This window comes from Camelus dromedarius, chromosome 2 (genome assembly GCF_036321535.1).
Source record: "Camelus dromedarius isolate mCamDro1 chromosome 2, mCamDro1.pat, whole genome shotgun sequence".
In the NCBI taxonomy this organism is placed as follows: domain Eukaryota; kingdom Metazoa; phylum Chordata; class Mammalia; order Artiodactyla; family Camelidae; genus Camelus; species Camelus dromedarius.
Window position 1 is genome coordinate 71624234 of NC_087437.1, and position 24873 is coordinate 71649106.

At 41.1% G+C, this 24873-nt stretch overlaps 1 protein-coding gene across 5 annotated transcripts in view; it reads right to left on the reverse strand.

Annotated features, from left to right (window-relative positions):
• SIDT1 (SID1 transmembrane family member 1) overlaps positions 1–20317 on the reverse strand; it is an 88400-nt gene extending 68083 nt beyond the window's left edge. Inside the window, exon 1 of one of the 5 annotated variants that reach the window (XR_010384480.1) lies at positions 19449–20310. Coding sequence is in view for 4 of the 5 variants with exons in the window: in XM_064495220.1 (XP_064351290.1) it covers positions 19449–19658 (210 nt within the window). In the remaining variant the exon portion in view is untranslated. Of the gene's footprint in view, positions 1–19448 lie in introns of all 5 variants that reach the window. The other 4 variants (XM_064495220.1, XM_031455596.2, XM_064495231.1 and 1 more) reach the window with 4 other exon arrangements.
• Between the last annotated feature and the right edge of the window lie 4556 nt (positions 20318–24873).

Here is a 24873-nt window from a genome sequence, read left to right on the forward strand (position 1 = left end):
GCTTATGCTGACTTCATTGATTACAGTGTGCGTGTCTCTCCCCCCCCCCCCCCCCAGCCAGCTGCAGAACTTTGCACTGTCTTTGATCTAATTAACAGGGCTCATTTCTCCACTGTTCTCCCTGGAAAAGAAACATGAAGATGGAGCTAGTGCTGCACTGGACAGAAATGTGCCCCCGAGATTCCATGTTATTGGGTGTGTGGCTTTCCTAGGGCTGCCATAGCAAAGTACCACAAACTGGGTGGCTTAAAATAACAGAAATGTGTTCTCTCACAGTTCTGGAGGCTAGAAGTCTGGAATCAAGATCAGTCAGGCTATGCTCCCTCTGAGACCCTGGGTGGAATCCTTCCCTGCCCTTCCTAGCTTCTGGTGGTGACCATCAATCCTTGATGTTCCTTGGCTTGTAGCTGCATCACTGTGCCCTTTGCCTCTGTCCCCATGGCGTTCTCTCTCTGTGTGTCTGATCCACGTTCCGTTCTCCTCTCTGTGCCTGCCTGTGTCCAGATTTCCCTCTCCTGAAGACTTCAGTCACACTGGATTAGGGCCCACCTTAATGACCTCATCTTAACTTGATTTCATCTGCAAACACCCTATTTCCAAACAAGGTCCCATTCACAGGTCCCAGGGGTTAGGACTTCAACATATATTATGGGGGGACAGAAGTCAACCCATAGCATTAGACTTGTAGGATTTTTAAGTAATGAAGTCATTCTCCAAGACTCAGTACTTCTCCCTGACCAGCAGCTTACTGCTGACTTGTGCCCACCTGCCGAGCGCCTTTGTGATGAATGATGGCAGGCCTGCTGGGAGAGTCCACTGTGTGACTGTTGCATCAAAACAGCTGCCCCAGAGCAAAGTGGCCTTGCAGTTCTGAATCTTTTTTTTTTTTTTTTTTTTTACTAAAGGCTAGAAAGTCCTAGTAAATGAAGCATTTCATCCCACAATTTTTATAACTACTGCAGGGAACTGAGCTGCTTTAATCACAGGTTATACTTTTTTTTTTTTTTAAAGAAAAGCATTAAAATAATTCCTGTAGTTATTGATGTGACTGTTTAAAACCTCCCTTGCCTGATTCAGCTTTGAAAAGCCATCTTCTATAAACTTACGCTTTAGTGAAGAAAGATATGGGTTTTATTTCTGGCACTAACCTCTATTATCTGGGTGACCTTGAACAAATCACTTAAATTCTCTGGGTCTCAGTTTCCTCACCTGTAGAATGGGAACAGTAACACCCAGGCTACCCACCTCCCTAGACTATGGGTGACCATTGTTTTGTGACCTACTGGGCACCAGGCAGACCAGAAGGCAGAGCCGTCCCACCCAGGCTCCGGGCTGGGGCAGTGCTTTTCCAGTCCCACACACTCACCAATCGGTTACTGACTGTTTTCCATGTGTGGAGACACACTTATAAGCACAACTGCCCCTGGCAGTGGAGAAGGTTATGTGGTCCACCTGACGTAGGATATTAATTTTCTTTCACAGCTTGGCCTCTGGCTTTCCTGGACCAGCTCATTCATCTCATTGAAAAGAGCAGTTTATCCCTTGGGAGCTATTTATTCCCTATACTTTTAGATTCTTAGCATTTTGTATTCAGGGCACTTTCCTTTACAGACCCCATCTCACCAATTTCATTATGCCAACAATAATCTGGACAAAAATAAATTCAAAGAGGCTTTCCTCTTTTGGTTTATGATTTAAATTTTATTTTAAACATTTCAATTCCAATAAAAGCATGGGTGGTCACTGAAGAGAGGCATAATAGTTGGCAGGCCAGGAATATAGAACCCTACACGGTCTGGATTCTGCCAGCTACTTTAGAATGAACTTTGTTCATTCAGTAAACATTTGACTTTCCCTCCTGTGCCAGGCATTGTTCTGGGCCCAGGAGACATTACTAAGCAGTGTGGACATAGCCTCTGCCCTCACTGAGATCCCAGGTATGCACATAGAATACCAGTTCAATGGACGAGTGCATTAACATTCGGGTTCCTGTGGAAGGGCATGACGGAGACTTTCAGGGGGAATATTTTCCCAAAGGATGAGTAGGAATTAACCAGAAAATGCAGGACAGAGCAAGAGAAATGCCCAAACAAAGGGAGCAGTGTAGCAGACAGAAGGAAGGAGAGGGGAGGAGGGAAGAGGGGGGTAGAGAGAGTAGGGGAGAGGGGGGCGGGGAGAGAGAGAGAGAGACAGAGGGAGAGAAAGGCAAGAAGCAAGTTTGAAGAATTAAGGGAAAATCAGTTTGGCTGAACCATGATGTGCGTGAAGGGCCATGACAGTACTGAAGAGTCTTAAAGTCATGTCAGGGAGATGGGGGATTTACTTTTAGGACAATAGAAAGCCTCTGGAAGGTTTTAAGTGCTACCACCCCAATGCCATGGCCATTCCTGGACACCAGCGCTGCCTCTGTTGCTGCTGAGCAGCTGCTTCCCTGCATCACTGTCTCCCAAGGCAAAGTTTGGGGAAGGCAGATCTGATTGGCAGCATGGGAGCTGCGTGCCCAAGCCTGAGCTTGGTGGGAGTTGGGGGGGTGGCGAGAAAGCAGATGCCTGCTGTTCCACTTCTATAGTGGAAGGAGTTCTGCCTCCAGTGCAGACTCATGAATGAGGAATTCCCCCCAGAACTACAGGAATAGGGCTCAATGTCGGGCAGTCTAAAACACGACCAAATTCTACTACACTTGGAAACCCTTTCACATCCAGTGCCAAGACTGTCCTACAGAACAAGGGTTCACAAGAACACACTTTGGGAAATGCTGGCCTAGATGTTTTTTTTTTCACAAGAACTGGTGTCAAGTCGAGTGAAGACCCTAACAGACCCTAATCTCGCCGTTTAATTGCATAAAACTTATGGCCCGTACTACCCAATTTAGCACTCAATTACATCATATCTTCATGTTTTTTTAAATATTTGCTAACTGTTCCATGTGTTTCTTTTGTCCCCTTTGAGGATTTTATCTGTGACTTATTTGGAGTCAAGCATGTTTTTGACTCTTAGGACACACACTACACATCATTACTGTTTTTGTATGAGTGAGGTAGCCCAGCTAAGGTTGTAGCTTCCGACAAGTCCTGAAAAACACCCCAGGACATCAGGGAAGTGGCTGTTCTTAATTCTTCAGCATTCTTTCTACAGATTTTCTTTTCTCTCCATTTATTTTCTTCTTGTGGGGCCCCTGCTGACATCATAATTGGGTCTGCCCTCCCGATTTCCTCATCTGTTTGTGTTCTGGACCCTTCAGTTCTCTAATCTGTTATTCATTCTAATGTCCAACCCACTGCTGAGGTCTTTATGTGGGCAGGATGATTTTTTTTTTTAAATCTGGGAGCTCCAGTTGCTTCATCTTTATAACTATAACCTGTTTCATCTTAATGGTGTTCCCCTATCAGTATCTCTTCGAAGATACTTGCTTATTTTGAGATCTTATTCTTTCTGCTCATTAATTCTGCTAGATTTGGTAAAGGCTGACGTTTCTCACGTGACTTCTTTCTGCAGATCTATTGTTATTTTCTCCTGTGAGTTCTGATTCTGTGGGGTATCAGCTACCTGAGGTAGTACTGAGAACCCCAAAGGGCAGGAGCTAAATGTGAGGAGAGTTCAGAGTAGAAGCAGGAACTGGGAGGCTGGAGAGCCCCTTTTACCTGCCCTCAGGGATCCAGTCTGCCCACCCCTCTACCCCCTGCTGGTAATTTGACTTCTACTTCTCTGTCCCCACTGTTCCTGCTCCCATCATTATCTGCTGTCCTCTGCCCTGCGAAGAGGGCAGTGGGGAAGCAGGGATCACTCAGAGTCAGGTGGTCAAGGGCACAGTGGTTATTCTTCTCCACTCCAGCCTCCACAGACATTATCCCGTGAGCCCAGCCAGCCCTGGGCTGGTGCTGCCAGTTTCCTCCCTCACAAGGATGAGGAGGCAGGCCAGGCGGCAGTCCATGTGGGCCAACATGAGGAGGGCAGAACAGCACCAGGAGAAAGCTGTCCCCCAACCCACTCCTTACCCAGGGCCTCTCACGCCAGGAGCCGACCATCTTCTGTCTCTCGAGGGCTTCTCACACACTTTGCACTGGTTCCTCCCTCCCGCTGCCCTCCCTCTGGCATGAGGCTTCTCCGGGCTTGGCTCCTGGGAAAGAGCCGGGGCCTCTGCTAGTTCACCAACTCTCAGGTCCCCGAGTCTGCGCATCTCTGTGTGTGACTCCTTTTCCTTTTTTCTGTCATTTCCTCTCTATTTCCTGCTTATACTCCTTATCCTGTGAGGGGGTCGAACAGGAAGAAAGAATTATTTTATGGTTCAAGGCAGAACGCAAGGATCTACTCCCAGGATTTTATCCACTTGCCGAGTGATTGCTCTGCAGGCTCGTTTCTTCCAGCGTTATTCTGAGCCCTAATTAATTCATGCTCTAAAGATGGAAACGCACCACAAAACTGTTATGATTGTCAGAGTTAGGAGCTGATGCTTATCAGCTGCTTATTTCTGTAGTGGTGTTTATTGCCGGACCGGTGCCACTTACAATTTTAAATAAGCTTTGTCAGGATATAAATATTACCTAAAGGAAACTGCTTTCTAAACAAGACAAAACCTATCAGCTGCAAACTTCTTCCTCTTCAAAATCTTCAAAGAAAATGTCCTGAGACAAGCAGCAGAGGCCTCAGGGAAGGCCACATTTAAGAGACAAAACTATTCCTAATCATGGAGTAAACGCTGTGGCAGGGATGATATATACGATTTGAATTCTTCTCTGACACTCAGATGAGATGTTCTTCTTTAAACCGGCAAAGAAGCCTGCAGCAGCCCAGATTTCTTTCATATTCCTTGTCATATCTTGGTTCTGATTACTTATGTTTGGGTCCGTAGAGCTGCCTTCCCACAATGCCCGAGCTTGGGAACACCCCGTGAAGACTTTTGGTAGGGTTGATTTGGGGGCTACCCAGCATCCAAATGACCTGCATCCTTTAGAGGAACTTCCTCCCCTCCACCTCCCTGGATGAGTTTTGCGGGAGGCGAGGCTGCCTTTGGACGCCATAGGGGCAGATATGAGGCCCACACTCAGATAGCTGGATGCTCCCACTTGGTACTTTCAATGGTGATTAAATGATACAAAGATGAAGGGAGAGTTTAACATTCACTGGCAATGATGACACCAGTAGGGACCATGGCAGCATCCAAGGGTGACCACATCCAATGACAGAGGAGGTGGTGGTACCTGGATGAGCATCCTGACCAAACCATTCCTGCTGCGTGACTATGGTTTCCTGCAGTGTAGTCTCTCTGAGTCCCCAGAGCATGAGCTTGGTCACTCAGGTTTGGGTGCTACCCAATAGCCTCCTAGTAAATTCTTTTTCTGTTTATGGTAGCCAGTTGATTTCTGTTGCTTGCAGTCAGTAACCTTGCCTGACCCCACATCCTCCTTCCTTCTCTACTTCACTCATACCCTACAACTAATTTGAGCCTTACTGTCTGCAGATCTCTCCAATCCACGTCTGCACACTCAGACTTCACCCTGTTTGCCTCTCTCCTTAGCCTCCACTTTTTATCCCTTTATTACCCAGATGAACATTGTCTTTCTCCCAAAAACCTATAATTCCCCCCTTTCAGTGAAGATGAAGTGGGGAGAGAGCGGGGACAAATATAGGATCCCTTTTCTTGGAGAGGATAAAATAGAACCATGAGCATTTACATGTTAATTTGGGGAGGAGCATAACGTACACTCTCAGTTAGATAAATTAAAATAGTTGTGAGTCACTTTGTCCACACAAGGGCAGTTGGGTCTGGATGGACAGAAGTAGTCAGTTATTCCTGTTTGCTATGGCTTATCTTCATGGCTATTTGGTGGGGATCCAGAAATACCAGTTCTCAGGATTAATCAACTGCCCTAGAGTAACAGGTTAACTGCTTAGGTCTCCAAGCTGCCCTGTGTCTGGCACAAAGAAGGAACCCAGCATCAATGACAGTAAAGCCCAGAAAAGATGAAGACTGGTCCACAGGGTGTCAGGGTAAGATCATGGTTGGTGGGTGGCTGTGGCTCTGGGAAACAATGAAGAAAACCTGTCACACTTGCAGTTTTACTTAGTGTCAGCATTGCTTGCCTGACTTACACAGGCAAATGGATGCATGGACAACTCATGGGGAAAAACAAAAGTGAGAATCATCTTTTCAATTTTCAGTATTGTAAGAGAGTCAGACATGAAGCCCTTAAATTGTATGATCAAATGACCTGACTGTGACAGTATAACTATGGTGTTTAAAAATTATTTTTATTGCCGTTGAAAAGCATGACAGATATTCTCTTGTGGGAGGGAAAGTGGTTTAGTAGGAATATCCTGAGGAAATGTCCTCACGAACCTGATCTTTGTTCCTGGCTTTGTTTCAAACTAGTTACAGGACTTGGACAAGCAATTAATTTTACCAACTCAGTTTTCTCTGTTAAGTGAGAAGAGATTGGGTGATTTAAGAGGTCCTTTTAGCTCTTAAGTTTAAAATACAATTATTCCTTTCTTATGGTTTTGAGGGATATTTTATGTTTCTTTTAGTGATTAAAAAGAAACAGAAAAAAAGTCTCAAATGCAAAACCAGTTACACACTTCTCTAGCTAAGCAGACTTGACAAAGAAAATCTTGTTGATCTGAATAAAGGAAATAATGGCACATGAAGCCAACAGAAATAAATACTGACTGGCCAAATAATGTATGTTCTTCATCCTACACCATTGGTATTATTAATAGTCTATAGCAAAACCTTAAAAATTGGGAGACCAGATCTCCAGTGACTGAGAGTATTCATCATGGCTCTGAATCAGGAAGGAAGGAACCAAACATATGTCCTGAGATGCAGAAGAAGGAATATCTTTGCCAATAGCAAAGCCTCAAATGACCAGAGAAGAGGAAGACCTTTGATGAGCCCACAGTGTTCACAGAACATTTGAAAGACTAAAAGGATGGAAGATGCAGAGAGACACAAGATACACAGAAAAAAGGAGCAACAAGAGAACAGTAGAGATCAGGGGTGGTGGTAACAGAGGAGAAGGTTGGGAACAATGGTAAGAATAATGAGCCCCAAGTAAGGAGATGCTTCAAACTCTTTGGTCCAAGGTGGGCTATAAATGTATATACACATGCACAGTACTGTAATACTAAAAATATAGGGTGATCTTTTCAACAAATGATGCAGGAACAGTTGGACATCATATGCAAAAACAAAACACCAACAAACAAAAACTCTAGACAGAGACCTTATACCTTTCACAGAAATTAATCCCAAATGGATTATAAACTTAAATTTAAAATTCAAAACTGTAACACTTCCAGAAGATAACATAGGAGAAAATCTAAGTGATTTTAGATTTTATGACAACTTTTTAGATGCAACACCAAAGATATGATCCACGGGGGGAAAATTGATCATTTAATTTTAATTCCTCAAATTAAAAAAAAATTAAGCGTCTGCTCTGTGAATTCTCTATTAAGAGAATGAAAAGGCAAGCCCACAGACAAGGAGAAACTATTTGCAAAACTTGTATCTGATAAAGGACTGGTACCCAAAATCTACAAAGAATAGTTAAAATTCAATAGTAAAGAAACAAAACAATTTAAAAGTGGGCGAAAGATCTGAAAAGACACCAAAGAAGATATACTGATGGCAAATAAGCATATGAAAAGATACTCAGTAGCATATGCCATTAGAAATTGCAAATTAAAACAATGAGGTATCACTATACATCTATAAAATGGCTAAAATCTAAAGCCCTGGCAACACCAGATGCAGGTGAGGATGTGGAACAATGGGAACTCTCATTCATTGCTGGTGGGAGTACAAAATGGTACACCACTTTGGAAGACAAGTTTGACAGTTTCTTAAAAACTAAACATACTCTTACCATATGATCTAGGAATTAAGTTCTTTGGTGTTTACCCAAATGAGTTGAAAACTTATGTCCACACAAAAATCTGCACCCAAATGTTTCCTGTAGCTTTATTCATAACCACCAAAAATTGGAAGCAACCATGATGTCTTTCATAGATGAATGGATAAACAAACTACGGCACATTTAAACAATAGAATATTATTCCTTAGCATTAAAAGGAAATAAGCGATCAAGCCATGAAAAGACATGGAGGAAACTCAAAAGCGTATTTCTAAGTGAAAGAAGCAAGTCTGAAAAGGCCACATGCTGTATGGTTTCAACTGTATGATGTTCTGGAAGAGGCATAACTATGAAGGCAGTTTAAAAAAATCATTGGTTGCTAGAGTTTGAGGGAAAGGAAGGAGGGATGAAAGGGTGGAGCACAGGGGATTTTTATGGGAGTGAAATTATTCTGTACAATCCACCATAATGATGGATTCATGACACTATGCATTTCTCAAACCCACAGAACTGTACAACATCAGGAGTGGACCTAATGTAAACTGTGGACTTTAGTAATAATTTAGGCCAGTATAACATCAATATCAGTTCATGTAGCATCCTAATGCAAAATATTAATAATAGGGGAAACTGTGTGACAGTGGGGAGAGGATATATGGGAACACTCTGAACTTTCTGCTTAATTTTTCTGTAAACCTATAACTGCTGTGAAAAATAAAGCCTAGTTAAAAATATATACATGTGGGGGAGCAGTGAGGAAGCTAACAAAGTCAAAAATCTTTTGCATTCCAGGTTAGGCAGAGGGAGAAGAGAACTTTTATCTGTACACTTAAAGGCCCACAGTGTCAACTGTAAGTACCCTAAGTGGCCAGAGGATGCTTTTACTTAGAACAACATGTTACTTGATGATGTTAGAGAAACTTTAATTTTGCCACCGCTTTCAGAAATGAAGTATTTTATTCAAACACTTGCGTCTAACCAAAACATAGGTGATATTCACTTTTAATTAGCCAATACTTTCATAATTCCATATTGACACCCTCTGGCCATTCTTGGGATCAACTGTAGAAGGCTGGGTCCAAAATAAAGTTCCTTAAAGTCATGGGTTGAGAACTAGCCCCTAAAAAGCTTTTCAGTGGTCTAAACAGAGAGATTTCCCAGTTCTTGAGAGCTGTGACAAAGAAGATTCCTATATCTTTCTTATCAGGAAAGAAGGCTTATAATTCAGCTTCCTCTGGACACATTTTTCAGTATCAGACACCTTCAAACCAGCTTCATTCTTCTTGTTTAACCCATTGAAAACTCCCTTGTTCAATCTGGTAACAAAATTAACATCTGCGTAAAACTTCTTCCCAATAGTAAAATCAATGTCTTTGGCTATTACTGTCACTTCAAATAAACTGAGGAGATAGGGTAATAAGAATTTGAAGTAATTAATTACTAGAGCAATTTAATTTTAATTAATTTTATTACTAATAACATTTAATGTATCATTTACATTTGCTATGTAACACTCAGCTTTGGTCTTCCTTCTCCAGGAATGGAGCACTACCTGTTAATATGTAAATCAACTTACATACACTCTTAGAAACTTATTATTCTATAGAAAAACTGAAGGATCCTAGACTGAGGACTTAATGAAATACAGTGTTGTTCTTACTGCTGACTTTAGGTTTTAAGTATAACATGGTCCTTAGGTTTTGTTTTGGTTTGCGTGGCCAATTAATGTACTGGAAAAACCTCAAAGTTTCCAAGTTTCCTTTTTGTTTTTGTTTTTTTGGTTGGGGGGGTAATTAGGCTTACTTGTTAATATTTATTTTACTTTTTTAACTGAAGTACTGGGGATTGAACCCTTCAGGACCTCATGCAAACTAAGCATGCACTCTACAACTGAGCTATACTTGCCCCCTCAGAGTTTTCCATTTTTTAAATAATCAAGAAAAGAAAAAAAAATCAACGTTTATCTTTTTTTTTTTAGCAAAATAGAAAACACTATGACTGTATTGTCTGGTGGCCCATGATATATTTGATACTTTTCTTAGCAAATAAGCAGGAAGGATGGTGAGGCCCCAGTTCAAATAGCTCATTAGATGTGCCTTTAAATCATTAACGCTCCATCTTGGTGTGTTGACACGGAACTTGAGTTATCTCCAGCATTAAACAATGTGGGAAGAGCTGGCTAACGTCCTCTGGGGTGCTTCATGGCAACGTGTAATTATCAACAAGGTGTGGTTACTTCTATTTGCAAAAAAGAAAGAAGTGCTGGCACTTCTAGCAGCAAAGAGGTTTCACAGTATCACTAGTATCTCCAAGTCCCTTGGTTTTTTAGATTCAAGTCAACAGTGAGAAATGACTTAGGAGATACTTCAGGTAACACCAGCTCAGGAAAGGCAGAATGGCTGAAGATCGCAACATATTGTATAAGAACCTAAAATACCCCCCAGAAGGAACCATCACAGCAGTAAAATCTACACGAAACAACTGAAATACCAAATCCAATACTACAGTAAGCCTATTGACATAGCACTTTCAGCAAGAAACAAAAAGGAATTGGAATCCAAGTTCAGCACATGTAGCAAAGTTGGAGGAAAAAAACAAAACAAAACAAAACAAAACCACTTCCAGGCAGTGAAGAGCCTTATGGGAAACTTCTCAAAAAAAATACCAAAAAAAAAAAAAAAAAAAAGAGTAGTTTTTTGGAAACAGTAATTTAAAGTTTTCACTTATTATTTTTATTTTTATATGACAAAGAGAAATGATCTTTTTGGCAAGAAAAAAACTTCTTATCTATAGTTAAGAAAAAAATTACAGTTTCATACATGGTAGAAAAAAGTCAGAGCACTCACTGAATCTTAGTGCTTGAAAAAGGATCAAAAATGCAATCTTCTCTTCTCAGTGGGGAAAATAAAACAGAGGGAGGGAAGAGAAGTTGCTGGAGGTATGCAGATAGTTAAAAGGATAAAAACAAACATCTCCTTGTGCCACACCCAGTGCTCTTCCCCAGTCCTGCTCGGCCCCTTGGTTGTTTATTATTCTTGCCTTGGGTAAAAGTAAAATTTTCCTTTTTTTTTTAACTTTTATTGTGAAATATTTAGAAAATACAGAAAAGAACATTAAAATACTTCATAATCTCACCACCCAGAGAGTTTATCATATTCATGCAAAGTTTATCATATTTCAGAAACCAGTGATGAAAACCTACATTTAAAAAAAATCCCAAGAACTCTATAGTCCAGGATTTACTATGGATAAAATTATGGACCTGAAATAAGATACTCAGGGATTCTAGCCTCAGCTATCACTCATATAACTTGTTTTACTATTCTGGCTTTCAATTTCTCATGAATAAAAAAAGAATTATATGACTATCCTTTTAACTGCAAATTCAAAACTGAGAATTACTGTACTTATTAAGTGGTCTAAAGGCAGATCTGCTCGGGAGACCCAGATGATCTAGATAATAGGTCCCCATAGATGACTTAGAAGATAATCAATGATGTCATTTTCCCTTCTGATTCCTTAAAAGTCATTGAAATATTTTGCTAGTGATAGGAGGTATAATTCTGCACCCCCAATTACAATGTGAAGTTTTATTCCCCCACACCACCAAGCAATTCTCAGACACTAGCTGAATGTTCTACAGGTCAGCCCAATTCTGACACTATCTACCTCAATAGCATCTGATCCCAAAGGTTAAGGGTTCTACAAGATTGCCCTCCCTCACCTTCAGATGCCAGTTGGAAGTACAGGTTGTCACCTGTGCTTCTGATTGACCAACTATAGATCAGTCTCCAACAACCCACTCCTTTGGTTGGATTAATTTGTTAGAGCAGCTTAGAGAACTCAGAGAAACATTTTACTTAACTAGATAACCCATTTGTTACAATGGATACGACTGAGGAACAGCCAGATATTAGAGATACATGAAGCAAGGTATGTATTGGGAGGGGTAGAGGACACAGAGCTTCCATGCTCTTGGAGACACCACTCTCCCTCAGTCTCCACGTGCTCACCAACCCAGAAGCTCTCTGAACCTTGTCCTGCTGGGTTTTTATGGAGGCTTCATTACTTAAGCATAATTGAGTAAATCATTGGCCATTGACAAGTGATTCAACTTTCAGCCCCTCTCCCCTCCACCCCTTTCCAAAGGTTAAGGTGGTGGGTCTGAAAGTTCCAACCTTCCAATCACCTGCTTGGTTCCCCTGGCAACTAGAACCATACCCCTTAGAGGCTTTCCCAAAGTCACATCATTAACATACACTCAATGTTTGAATAACAAGATGCCTTTATCACTCTTAACTCAGGAAATTCCAAGTGTTTTAGGAATGCTGTGACAGAAATGGGGTGAAAGACCAAATGTATATTTCTTATTATAAATCACAACATCACAGGAAAGAAGGAAAGAGGAGAAATCTGCTTCCTAGGTTAGAGTGAAAGAGATTTTTTTTTTTAATGGAGGTGCTGGGGATTGAACCCAGGACCTCATACATGCTAAGTATATGCTCCATCACTGAGCTATTTCCCTTCCCCCCAAAGAGATTCTTAATATGCCCATAATAGTAGAGTATGACTAATCTGAAGAGGAAAAAAAATCACATAATCCTTAGAATTATAGGTTATAGGTTATTTATAACAAAACTTTAATGTAAATTAAAGCAATGAGTATTTGGATCAAAGAACAATCTATGAGTCCTAATATTGTACATCAACTATACTTCAATTAAAAAATTTTTAAACAGGAAAAAGAATCTGAGCCCACACAGATATAAATAAAGAATAAATAAATACATAGGGAAGAAGAAAAGCTTTTTCTTACAGTAGAATGTCAACCGGTAAATATAGAAGGAATAAGAAATTAAGGAAAATCACAAGCTGGAAACCATCGTAGTAATATCTGATTCAGGCAAGAATAATTAATAAATGCTAGAACTCATGGATGAAGCTTTGATGAGGCATAGGATATTTACAGAATCTCAAGGTATTGCTCCACAAACTACTTTTCAATCACAAAAGGAAAATAGTAACTTTACAGTGTGGAAAAACCTGGGAGAGACTCTTAACCAAACAATCAATGTTACCCTCACTAGTAATAGGAAAATCTACCATCAGGTGCCTCTGCTATGATGCACTAAGGATACATCACTCCTGTGGTATTCTGCCAAAAGCATACCCTGAATCTAATCCTGAGGAAATATCAGACAAATCCAAATTGAGGGGCAATCTATAAAGTAACTGGCTGTACTCTTCAAAAGTGTTGAGGTCCTGAAAGACAAAGAAAGAATGAAGAACTGTTTCTGATCAAAGAGATTAAAGATTCATGACAACCAAATGCAGTGTGTATTCTTGAATTGGATCCTGGATCAAAAAGGAAAAAAAAAAAATACTTTTTTGTTACTGTTCTAAAAGGCAATATTGGGAAATTGATGAAATTTGAATAAGGTCTGTAGATTAAATAGAAGCATTATTATAATATTAAAAAAATGGACACTTTAGCCTAATATATCAAAATTTAAAATTAACAAAAATTTTAAAAAATGACAAAAACCCCCAAATCTTTGAATACACCATGTTTTGTAGAATTTTCTTAATTTTCAAACAAAATTAAGAAGTATCCCTAAAATTCAAAAGTAAAATGAAACAAATGACCCTAATAAGCTGATAACATAGCTGCACTGAAAGAAACTATGCTACATTACTTAAAAATACAGTAATTTGACTCAACGTTCATAATGAAACATACCCTAAGGTAAAAGGAACTGTGAAAATAAAGCTTAAAGTGTTGCCAGTAATCTTACTGTTGGTGGTGATGTTGGTACTGTTATCTAAAACTGTTCTGTGCATATTGTGGGTGAAAAGCAAATGAGTAACTTAGTTGAGAACTAAGATTTCTGGCACAGGAGAAAGGAAATGAAATATAGATGTAAAATCAATTGAGGTTAAATAAAACACCTGCATTTCTGAATCTAAATTAGAAGTACTGGTATGAACTCCCATTATGTATTCCTTAGTTCTGTCCACTGAAAAGGCTTAGAAAAAAATTATAAGTCAGCTAGCAGTAATGGCCTCTAGTTCTCAAACTATGGTCTCTAAAAACTACTGCTCACTTAAAATGAACCTGACCTTCCTGGAGAAATGGCTGATTCCAGTTCAGAGACAGGCACTGAGCCTGTTGAGCTTGGAATAACTTTTCATGCCAGAAAGCCCAGAAGATGGCAGAGAGCACTTAGATTTTATCAAAGCAGGTTGGCTTTCACTGGCCAGACATGAACACTTGGAACTTGAATAAGGATAGTAACTACCATGGATTGAAATATATCAAATATGTTTAAACTCATGAGCTCCTGACAACACTAAATAAAATCTCATTGATCACTGTTATAGGATGCTAGGAGACCAACTCATTATTTTGAAAATTGGTAAATAAAGGTGAAAAATGAAGATTTTATTCCATGTTTGTTACAAACAGTAGCTTAAGGCAACCAAATAGCTGATGACGAGAGGTTTCTCATTATAGACGTATTCCAGTTTATAAATGAAAAAAATAAAGGACACAGTTAAATATTATTTTACGGTTCCTAATGAATTCATGAAACTAGGCAGTCATGATCAGTGATGTCTATCACCACAAAAAAGAAACAACCAGACATTATGTGCTTCCTGGTAGGAATATACACACCACCACCTCTGATGTAGTCTTGCCAAAGAAGAAATAGGGTATATTTTTCCGTATCTGAAAGGTCTTTCCCCTTTCTCTCTGCCTACCCAAGTTCTGCTTATCTGTCGTGACCTTTTCATGCCTTGTTTCCTCCAACAAAGATATCTGTGGGACATTATGACTTTTCTAAAGTCTTGCAGTACTTGAAGCAGTGCTGTCCAATAAAAATATAATATGAGCCACGTATGTGTTTTAAAATTTTCCAGTAGCTACATTAAGAAAGTAAAAAGAAACAGGCGAAGTTACTTGTATTAATACATTTTATTTAACCTAATATATCCAAAATATTAGCATTTAATCATATAATCACTAAAAACACTAATGACACATTTTATGTTATTTATTTCATACTGTCTTCAAAATCTGGTGTGTGTTCTACACAGTACATCTCATTCTGTGACTAGTCACATTTCAGTTGCTTGACAGTCACTTGTAGATATTGGCTACCACATTGGACAGCAAACGCTTACAGAATTCATTATACAATTTAGCATATGATGATCAGGTCAAGGCAGACAGAATATGGGTTCCCCATAAAATCAGACTCATAACTGGAGGAATGTCATCCCCTAAACACCCTTATGACATGTTCAGAGCTGCAGGGGAAAATGTGAGAGGTGACTGCTACAGACTGAATCTTTGTGGTCCCCCCACCCCCCAGATTCTTATGCTGAAGCCCAATCCCCAGGGTGATAGTATTTGGAGGTAGGGACTTTGGAAGGTAATTAGATCATGAGGTTGGAGCCCTCATGATGAGATTGGTGCCCCTATAAGGAGAGGCAGGAGAGAGCTTACTTCTCTCTCAGCTCTCCTCCGGGCCATGTGAACACACAGTGGTAAGTGTTGTTTACAAGCCCGGAAGCCAGCTCTCACCAGACACAAATCTGCTGACACTTTGATCTCGGACTTTCCAGCCTCCAGAACTGTGAGAAGTAAATGATTGTTTTCTAAGGCACCCAGTGTATGGTACTCTTAACAGCCCAAACTGACGGAGATTGTAACCAATCACCCAGATAATGCGCTAATGAGATGATTCTCTCATCACAAACACAGTCCAGTTCAGTAAGAAGATGTGGGAGGACAGTAGAGGAGGCTTCTCTGCCTTAGTTTATAAAGAATACGGGGAGAGCACCTACCAGACTGGGAGAACTGAGGCTGTCACATCTAAGTTTTTAATTCTTCTACGTAAGTAGTAATGCATGAGGCTAGAAGTTACTGCTGGAATGACCTGACATATATTTCATTGTTCATGAGAACTGGATAGGCTTTTTGAATCTAGATCTGAGATGCTGTTATAACTGGTTCTAGATATACAACTACTGGTTGACATTCATAAGGCCAAAGCTTGTTCCTTGGGCATAGAAAAGTATATGTCATTAAAATAAATGCCTCAGTTTACTAAGCAAAATAAAAGAAATATTTCCAGGTAAATATTTCAAATGCAAAAATCTGTGGCGAACAATGAGTTCTGTTACTGCAAGCCTCAGAGAAGACATCTTGTTGGGGGATGGTTAGATTTTTATTTAAGGGCTTATCACCATCTAGCTCATATGAAACATCTGATTATTGTCACCACCTGTCTCTACAAGTTTATTCTCATTTCCCAATAAACCTGCTTTTGTGCCCTCTGTCCCAGTCAAACATATCCCTGGTGACTTTATCAACAAGGTGATTTCCTTCTAGTTTGGCCCTAGCCCTGCAGTTATGGAACATCCTGTTTGATATAATGAACCCTGCACCCCTTAAAAGGAGTCTCCAGACACTACCCCTTCAGGGTACTGAAATGAACCACGATCTTGCCTAACCTGCACCTTCCACCATTATTTTCATTATCCTTCTTTAAACCAGTCACTCCATTCTTTCAGTGATATATTTTTTTTAATGGCAACTTCATATTTACATTATTCTCTGCCTAGAAGGCATGTGAGACTTTTCCTGGTGCCGAGCTTGGTTAATTAGCATGACACGCTTGGGTAACGCAGTGGCTGACAGGAAAGATTAGGAGCAAATTCTCCCACAGCAGTTTCCTCTCTTCCCTGAAACTAAACTTAGTATAGCCTTTCTCCCAGCTGAAGGAAAAATAACGGCAAACATATTAATGGCTTGAAGAGGAAAGAAAAAAATGATTAAGACTAAAAAAAATTAGCCTTTTTTTTTCTAAGCCAAATTCTTTGTTGCACTGAAGAAAGGTAGATGAGAAATGACCCGTTCAGGGGAGGGAGCCCGGGCCAAGACTTTGTTCAGGTTGAAGGAAAAAGGTCATCGCCAAGCTTCTGCTCTTGGGGTCATAGATCTTTATTTAGCAGAGCCCTTTAGTGAGTTTGGGGTTGGTAATGGAGGCAAAACTGCTTGATGTGAGAGAGTAACAAAAATTTAGAGACTGAGAGGCTAGTATATGGGGTGAGGGGTGGCCAAGAAGATGTGCTGCCATTTTGAAATTCCTCCTGGTGGGGGAATAGCTGGAAACTGTTAGGACAGTGTTGCTTAGGCTTCTGATTAAATCTGTTACTGTCCTGTGCTGTTCTGCAATTCCCTTATGGTATTTCACACCTTCAGTAAAATTCTGCTGTATCCAACAGCATTGTGTTCATGGTATTGGAAGGAGTGCTGGTATCCAACACAAGCAAAAGAGACCAAGAAGAGAGGAGGCCATCAAGAGAAACAGAGTAATGGTTTGGATGGCTAGCTCAGAAAATGCTGTCTCTGGAGAAAGGACAGGAATACAGGGCTGGAGGGAGAGGAGGACAATATTCCAGAATAAGTGGACTGAGGGTTCCACTGTCTTACTTGCGTATTAAAGAGAGGTCTCCGAAAGCTGTAAGATTTGAGGACACCTGGTTCATATTATTGCATACTGGCATTAAAATAATTAAAAAACTCGAGTTATCTGCCAGTCCCATGGTTCCCAACTGTATTTCTCAGACTAGTAAAATTTTAGGGGCTGGTAGCTTTCTCCTGTATTATGCAAAGATATTTAAAAAATGAATTATCACCACTGTTTCATAAAATAAAGAACATTTATACATACATACAGGCAAAATGGAAAGGGTATAATCTCAGAACAATTTTAAAAATTTGTTTTTATATGAAATGATCTCACGTTTAACCTACTAAAAAGTATATATTTTATTTAGTTCTAGCTTAAAGATTCCTTAAATCTTTCTTCCCCTATGTATTCATTTTTTTCAAAAACATCAGTAAACTTGTTATGTGCCAAGCACTGTGCTAGGTACTAAGGTACAGAGATGAACAGGACTCTGCCCCGTCCTCAGTATCTCCTGGTTTTCTAGGAAGGTCAATCAGGTGACCCCAACTGCAAACAGTGCAACCTGTGCTGTGGAAGAGGAGCTCACCCAATACTACCAGCGGAAAGGCTCAAGCAAAAGTTAAAAAGTGGTCACTCTATCTCCGAGTAGAAGTGCAAGAAACACTGAAGCCTGATGCCAGGTTTTAGTTTGCACACATCATTTGAGTTTCCTTACCAGTGGTTTAGGGAAAAAGTGACAGACACCCAGAGACCATGAGGTTTCATTTGTTCTGAGCCAGTCAGAAGGCTGGGAACACACCTCATGTACAATGGCAGCTGGTCCAATTCTGCACACTGGACTGGAAGAGGTGGGTTACAAGGAACCTGGGGAGTAAAAACTGCCCCTCCCACTTATCCTCAATGGAATGACTCCGCACACAGCCACTCTGCTCACTTCAGGACGTGCGCTGAAGGTCAGCAGGGGACAGGACTGGGTGAGGACCAAGCTTAGGATTTGGTGCCACACTGGAGATGGGGCACTTGCTCAGTACACACACTCGGTAAATGTCTGGGAGTGGTGATGGGCACATTGGTCGCTCTGGCTCAATACTACCCAAGCGCCCAGGTTTCTGAGTTCTGCTCCTAAGTAAGAGTCACAGAGAGAAGCATATCTTGGTATCCTAATCATCTGGTTCTGGAATTTCCTGAGGGAGTAGGGAATACTGGCATAGAAAGAGATGCATATACATTCATTCATATGTATACATATACATTTACATACATTTATTTGGGAAGAAGGTCTAGAGGCAAGTACACGGAGGAGTTTTCTCTGTGCCTCAGAGGACACCGTATTAGAAGGGAAAAGCTAACTATGCGTTTTCTTACCTTATACAATCAGTATATGTGTCAAAGGAATAGTTGCTAGAACAGTCATTTCCTCCCCTTATCTAACCTCAGTTTTTCATCATAAATGGGTCTAGAACTTTAAGACAACTATCCCTTCTGACATGAAATCAAAACCTGGATAGATCGGCTGATGGCTGCAGTCCCGATATCTTTGGCCGGGTCCTCTAGCTTCTCTGAAGCACATACGTGTGACAAGGGTACAGAAACGCAGGAAGTGACTCGCATGCACATAGGTTCTGCAGCTTGCGTCCATTCTCACACGTTCCCATTTTAGATTCTGAGCAGCTCTCCCTCCCCATGCTCTATGAAATAGAAGGGTCTGGCAGACTCATCCAAATGGGATGAGCTTCCTTCCTCGCAGGGGATTAGGAACAGAGGTGCGGTCCTTTCCCTCCGCAGCCCTAGAAATCGTGACCTTCCTAGAGAAAGGCCAGCAGGGGGCCAGGACCCGCAGACAGTGCGGGGAAACCAGCTCCTTTGCAAAGCCCAGAAACGCCAGCGACCAGGCCAGGGGAGGCGCGAGAGGAGGCGGAGTTGTCCCTGAGGCCGGTGGCAGAGGATGCAGCAGCTCGAGCAAGGCAGTGATTGCCTTGAAGGAGAAAGGGAACGAGGGTCCCCTGCCCCTGAGGTCTCCCGCGGTCGATTCCCAGGGGACCTAGAGCAGCAACAGGATCTGACATCTGGCAAGTTCTTGGGAGTCGAGCGAGGGGAGCGAGTGCCTTACCTGGCCGGGCTGGCTGGTGTAGTTGAAGGAGTAGATGTTCTCGGTGCTGAGGCTCACCACCCCGCTGTAGATGCGATCGAAGTCGGCGCCCCTGGCGGGGTCGCGAGGGTCGCGGCGCTGCGCTAGGGGTTGTGCCGTGCGCCCCGGCGCGGCCGCCCGCAGGAGCCAGGGCAGCGCGCAGAGCAGCGCGAGCCGCGTGCAGCCCCGCATGGTGGGCGCCGCGCCCCGGCCGCGAAGCCGAGCCGTCCTGCGGAGAGGGCGAGCGCAGAGCCGGTCCTTCCGAAGCCCCTTCGGGCGCCGGCGCGGGCTTCAGCGTAGCGCGGGCGATGCCTGGCAAGCCCCGCCGACGAGTGCTGGCAACGCGCTGGTGAAAAGCTGATCAAATATTGATGCAGCCGCCTGGGGTCTCCTCGGGAGGTCACGGGGCGGAGGTAGGGGGTGCGCAGGATGTGGGGGCCGAGGGCTGGTGCTTTGCTCTCTGGCTTTTAAGTCCGTTTCCTTCCCCCTTTCTCATTTCTGAGAATCCCCCACTTACCCAACCAGAATTTAAACCGAGCTCTTCCTCCTCAATCTCAAAAAGAAAGAAAAAAAAAAAAAAAAAAAAGGAAAAAATAGCATTGAAGACATTAAAAAGAAATATCCACTAGTCTTGAAGCGTTAACCTGACCGGCCATTGAGCAGAAAATTCATTCCGTTTCAAATAAATGTGCACCTGGCTGCAAGCAAAGAAATAGAAAGCAACACAGCCTGTCCCCAAAGAGGGTGCACGAGTTCACATTTCCAGTCAGCTACCTGTAGAGAACTGCCTGTCTGAATGATGGGTATTAACTCTCAGTTCTCCCTTCTCTTACAGAACCCCTCTCCAAACACCTGTTTTATTTCCTTATCACCACCTATTCTCAAGGAGCCTCACGTCATTGCTTTCTCTGTCCACTTGCCATACGTATACATATGTAAATATTACAGTCATGTAAAACTAAATAGACATAGTAATGAAAACAGTTCGAATGCCACCTTAAGTCTGGTCCCGGAAGTTGTCAAAGACGACTCAGAGCAACTGGATTTGTGCAGAGGGCATTTCTTTCTGCCCCAGCTTCTTGTCCTCTTGACTTCTGCAATGACTTCTTAGATTTGGCAGAATCCCCGGGATTCTATATTGTCTTTCAAAAGAGAGGAACCCAAAATCAAAAAGAAGTACCTCCAGGCAAAAATTAGGGGGTTCAATGTAAACAGTTAAAAGGGGCAGGTAAAGGATAGATTGAGAAGAGGATTCCTCGGAAGTCCTTGCAAAACAAAATCAAACAATCACAATTCAGATGTAGAAGGGGACTCACTGTTGTATTTCAGCTTCAAGTTATTTGTAAACTAGAAAAGAATATAACTGCGTTTAACCTGAGGGAGCATTAAAAAAGAAGCCACAAAGAAGAAAAAGATCACGTTCAAAGAGTTACGATTACAGATTAAAATCATAGCATTTACCATTCAAAGGAAGGGATTTCTCTCTCTCTTTTTGAAACCTCATTGAATTCTTACAATTTATTAAAACACCCAAAAGTAAGAGCAATGCATTTGGTATAAAGTTTTATAACTGTGCCATCAGAAAATGATGCAGATGGAAGATTGAATCAGATGACTTCCTATTAGGACTTTTATTAAGACTTAACTTTTTTCCCCCACTTTTTAAACAATGTTTTTGGAAAATATATGGGCATAAGGACAAAATTAATAATTCAAGGAAGAGTCTAGGGGTAAAGTTTAAAATAGAGCTGTTTTTGAGAAACATAATAATTTCATCCAGAATTTAAATGATGTTAAATGGCTGGATTTAAAATGTCTATGCCTCTTTTTATGATTTAAAAACATTTAATAAACTTGAAATTTGTGATGTCCCTTGAGATTAGCTGACCTGGCCAGTTCAAGCACTCTCTAGAGGTATGGAATCACGGAGTTCTACTCAAGACACTAAGAGAGATAAGAACTGGCCCTTTCACAAGGCAGCCCCTTCTTTTGGGTGCAGGTGTCTCATTATTAGAAAGATATTTCATAATTTCAATTGAAATCTGCCTCTCTTCCACTCACTGCTGTGAATTCTGCCCTCTGGAGCCATAGGAATAAACCTAATCCTTCTTCCACATGACAGCCTTGTAGGTATTTGAAGGGAGCTATAACCCTTCAAGGCTTTATCCTAACTTTAAATAATGAATTTAGAAGCAATTGGAACAGACATTTTATCAGCACATAGAGCCCAAGATATTTATTTTAAAGCCATTATAGGTGATAGCTATACCAGACAATTTGAGTGTTAGATTACAAATCAGCCTATATGATGACTGACTCCTCTACTTCTAGCCCAAATCCTATGAGTGACCTTAGGTAATTAACCTCCCAGATCACAAGATTTCTGTAAGGATAAAAGAGGGGAAGAATGTATTTGAAGTTGTATTAGAAAGTATAAAATGCTGTATGTCCAAATATTGTTATTATATATATACCTATATAGTTCAATAGCTCACATGTAAAACATGGTCTACCATTCAGGCCTTAAAAGTATCAATGACAAGCTTGCACTGTGAGAGACTGAACATACAAGCAGACAATGGCCAGACCATATATGACAATAGCCCCTGGACCCACAAACTTTGCAGCAACCAGTTCGAGAAGTTAGACCACAAATGCAGCAAATAACCCAGAAAAGTCAGGACTTGGTCAATGACTGCCTACTTCCCCAATTTTTGCCCCTGCTTCCAATGCAGGATCAATCAGAGGGCTCAAAACTCAATAAACTCTAGAGTGAAAAAAAAAAGCCATAAAAGTAGGTCAAAATCTCCTAAAAGCCACACCTGAAACATTTCCAATAAGAGTTGATTGCATAATTCAATCATGCAACAAGCAAAAAGATGAAACTATAGGAGATTTTGGGATAAACTAGAAAATATTTTCCAACAACACTAATCTTTCTACACTAAGGTCTGCCATCTTTGCTCAACTTCTTCGTTGGTGTAGACATAGCACACAAGTGGTAGGTATTCAAAATAACTCACAGGTTTTTCCTAATCTTCCGGCCCTTAAGTACAACCCTTGGGTCTTTGACTGCCTTTCCTGGTGTGTGTCTCTACACCAGGACAGTCAATACCTTTTTGCCTTCAACTGATGGGATAACACTCTACATGGACAGCTAGGCCCTAAGAGTTCACTGAAGCCCCCTCCTTTCTTTTTAAGGCCTTAATCAAGAAGTAAAAGATCCAAATTTCCCTTGTGATTCAGTTCTGATATAATATGTAGATGATATCTGATTTTATTCAGATAAAAAAAGATTCCACTTCCTTGCTCTCAGCCTTAGCAGAACAGGGGCATAAACTTTCAAAAAAAGGTAGATTGCAATTTTGCCAAAACACAGTCCGTTATTTAGGGCATGACCTATTTAAGGAGGGAAAAACATTCTCTCATGACAGGATGAAGACTATCCAAATTTGTCCTAGACTTCTCACAACATTTCACTTAAGTTGACACCTAGGTCTACCTGGATATTTCACACTGTGGGTGCCAATTTTTCTGAGATTGTGACATCACTTTATGAAATGGCTAAGTCTTCATTAAGAGCCACTCTGTTCTGGGAGCCCAAGTATCAAACAAGCCTTCTATAATCTGAAGAAAGCTCTTCAACAGCCCGCCTCCCTAGATATCCCTAACAACAATAACAACAACAAACCCTTTTGTCAATTTATACATGAGTGTTCTAGACACACCTTGGTTTTAAACAGACTTCATGAGAACCATCAAAAACTCATCACTTTTTAAAGTGTGAACTTTATTACCAGTATAGTTTTGCAAGATGTTGCCTTTGGGAGACAGGGAGTCAAGGGCACATGGGATTTCTCTGTATTATTTCCTACTACTGCATGAGACCTATAATTATCTCAGAATAAAAAATTTAAGTTAAAAAGAAACCACTTAATGTAGCCTCACCCTCACTCCAGTTGCAGGGTTGATTGATACCCCTTGTCCTGGGGTAACGCTACCACTGCAAAACTTGTTGACGCTTCTCCTGAATTAGTTCTAGGCTCCCTGCTTGACCTTATGGTTCCACATGGAGTAAAGACTTCACTGTGGACACACAACACTTTTAAGTCAGTCAGTTAACCTCTTAGGAACTTGTGTTGCCCTCTCGCTCTTACATTACTATCAACTGCTACAACACCCTGAATTCTGCCACTCCCCTGCCCTTACAAGAAGAAGGGGTACTTCACAATCATCTTAGGGAGCTTTCTGTACCTCGCTCCGCTTTATTAGAGACTCCCCTTGAGAATCCTGACTTGATATTTGTTGATGAGTCATACTTCAAAATTGAAGCTGGAGATGCTCACGCTATCACTAATGCTATCACTGATCTGAACTCTCTGTTACAGGATAGCCCTCTCCCTGAGGGGCAGTTAGTCCAGATGGCAGAATTTATAACACTTATTAGAGCTTGTCAACTAGCTGAAGACCAGAGAGTAAACATATATGCAGATAGTAGATGAGCTTCTGGAGTAGGACATAATGCTTTAGAAACAAAAAGGTTTTCTCACTTCTGCTGGAATCCCCATCAAAAGTGTACGAGTTAAGGAAGTTTTAGATGCACTTCTGCTTCCCAGTGAGATGGTTATTATAAAGATGGAGGCCTGTGGTAACAGAGATAGAAGATGCTCTAGTAGATCATTTTGCCAAACTAGCATCCTTAACCAAGGTTATAATACTAGCCAAACCCCTAAAATAAGAATCTCTGGACTGAGTCAAAGAAGCCATTGTCAAATATCCACCTCAAAATTTCATGATTTGGAAAAGGAAGAATGGAAGAAATGTGGTGTTTCCTTCACTCAGATAATCCTTGGGACCCTCGAGATAGCCATTTGGTGGCACTAGATGACTTCAAGTTGATGTTACCTGCATTTTTCCATGGAACTACTCATCATGGTAAAGACAAATTGATTACTGTCTTAAATCAACATTGGGAAAACTTTAAAAAGACAGCTGAGATTATTTTGGGGACATGCTTTACTTGTGAACAACATAATCCTAGAAAAACTGTACAGATGAGGCCCAGCGAGGAACCAAAGCCTCCAGGACCATTGAGCACCTTCAGGTGGATTTTATCCAGCTCCCACTCTCCATGGGGTTTATTTTTAGGATAAGTTACAGCATTTCCTTGCTGAAAATCTTTGCTGAGAATTCTTTTCAGCCTCTAAAAAGTTGCTTGATTTTGTGTTTCCAACCTGGGGTATGTCAACTTTTATATCAAGTGATCAAGGCACATGGTTTACGTGAACCTCTATAAAAGAACTTTGTAAGGCATTAGTCTTTCTCAAACACTAGACTGTCCTTACCACCCACAAACTTCTGGAAAGATCAAATGAACCAGTGGAATTTTAAAATTAAAATTAGCAAA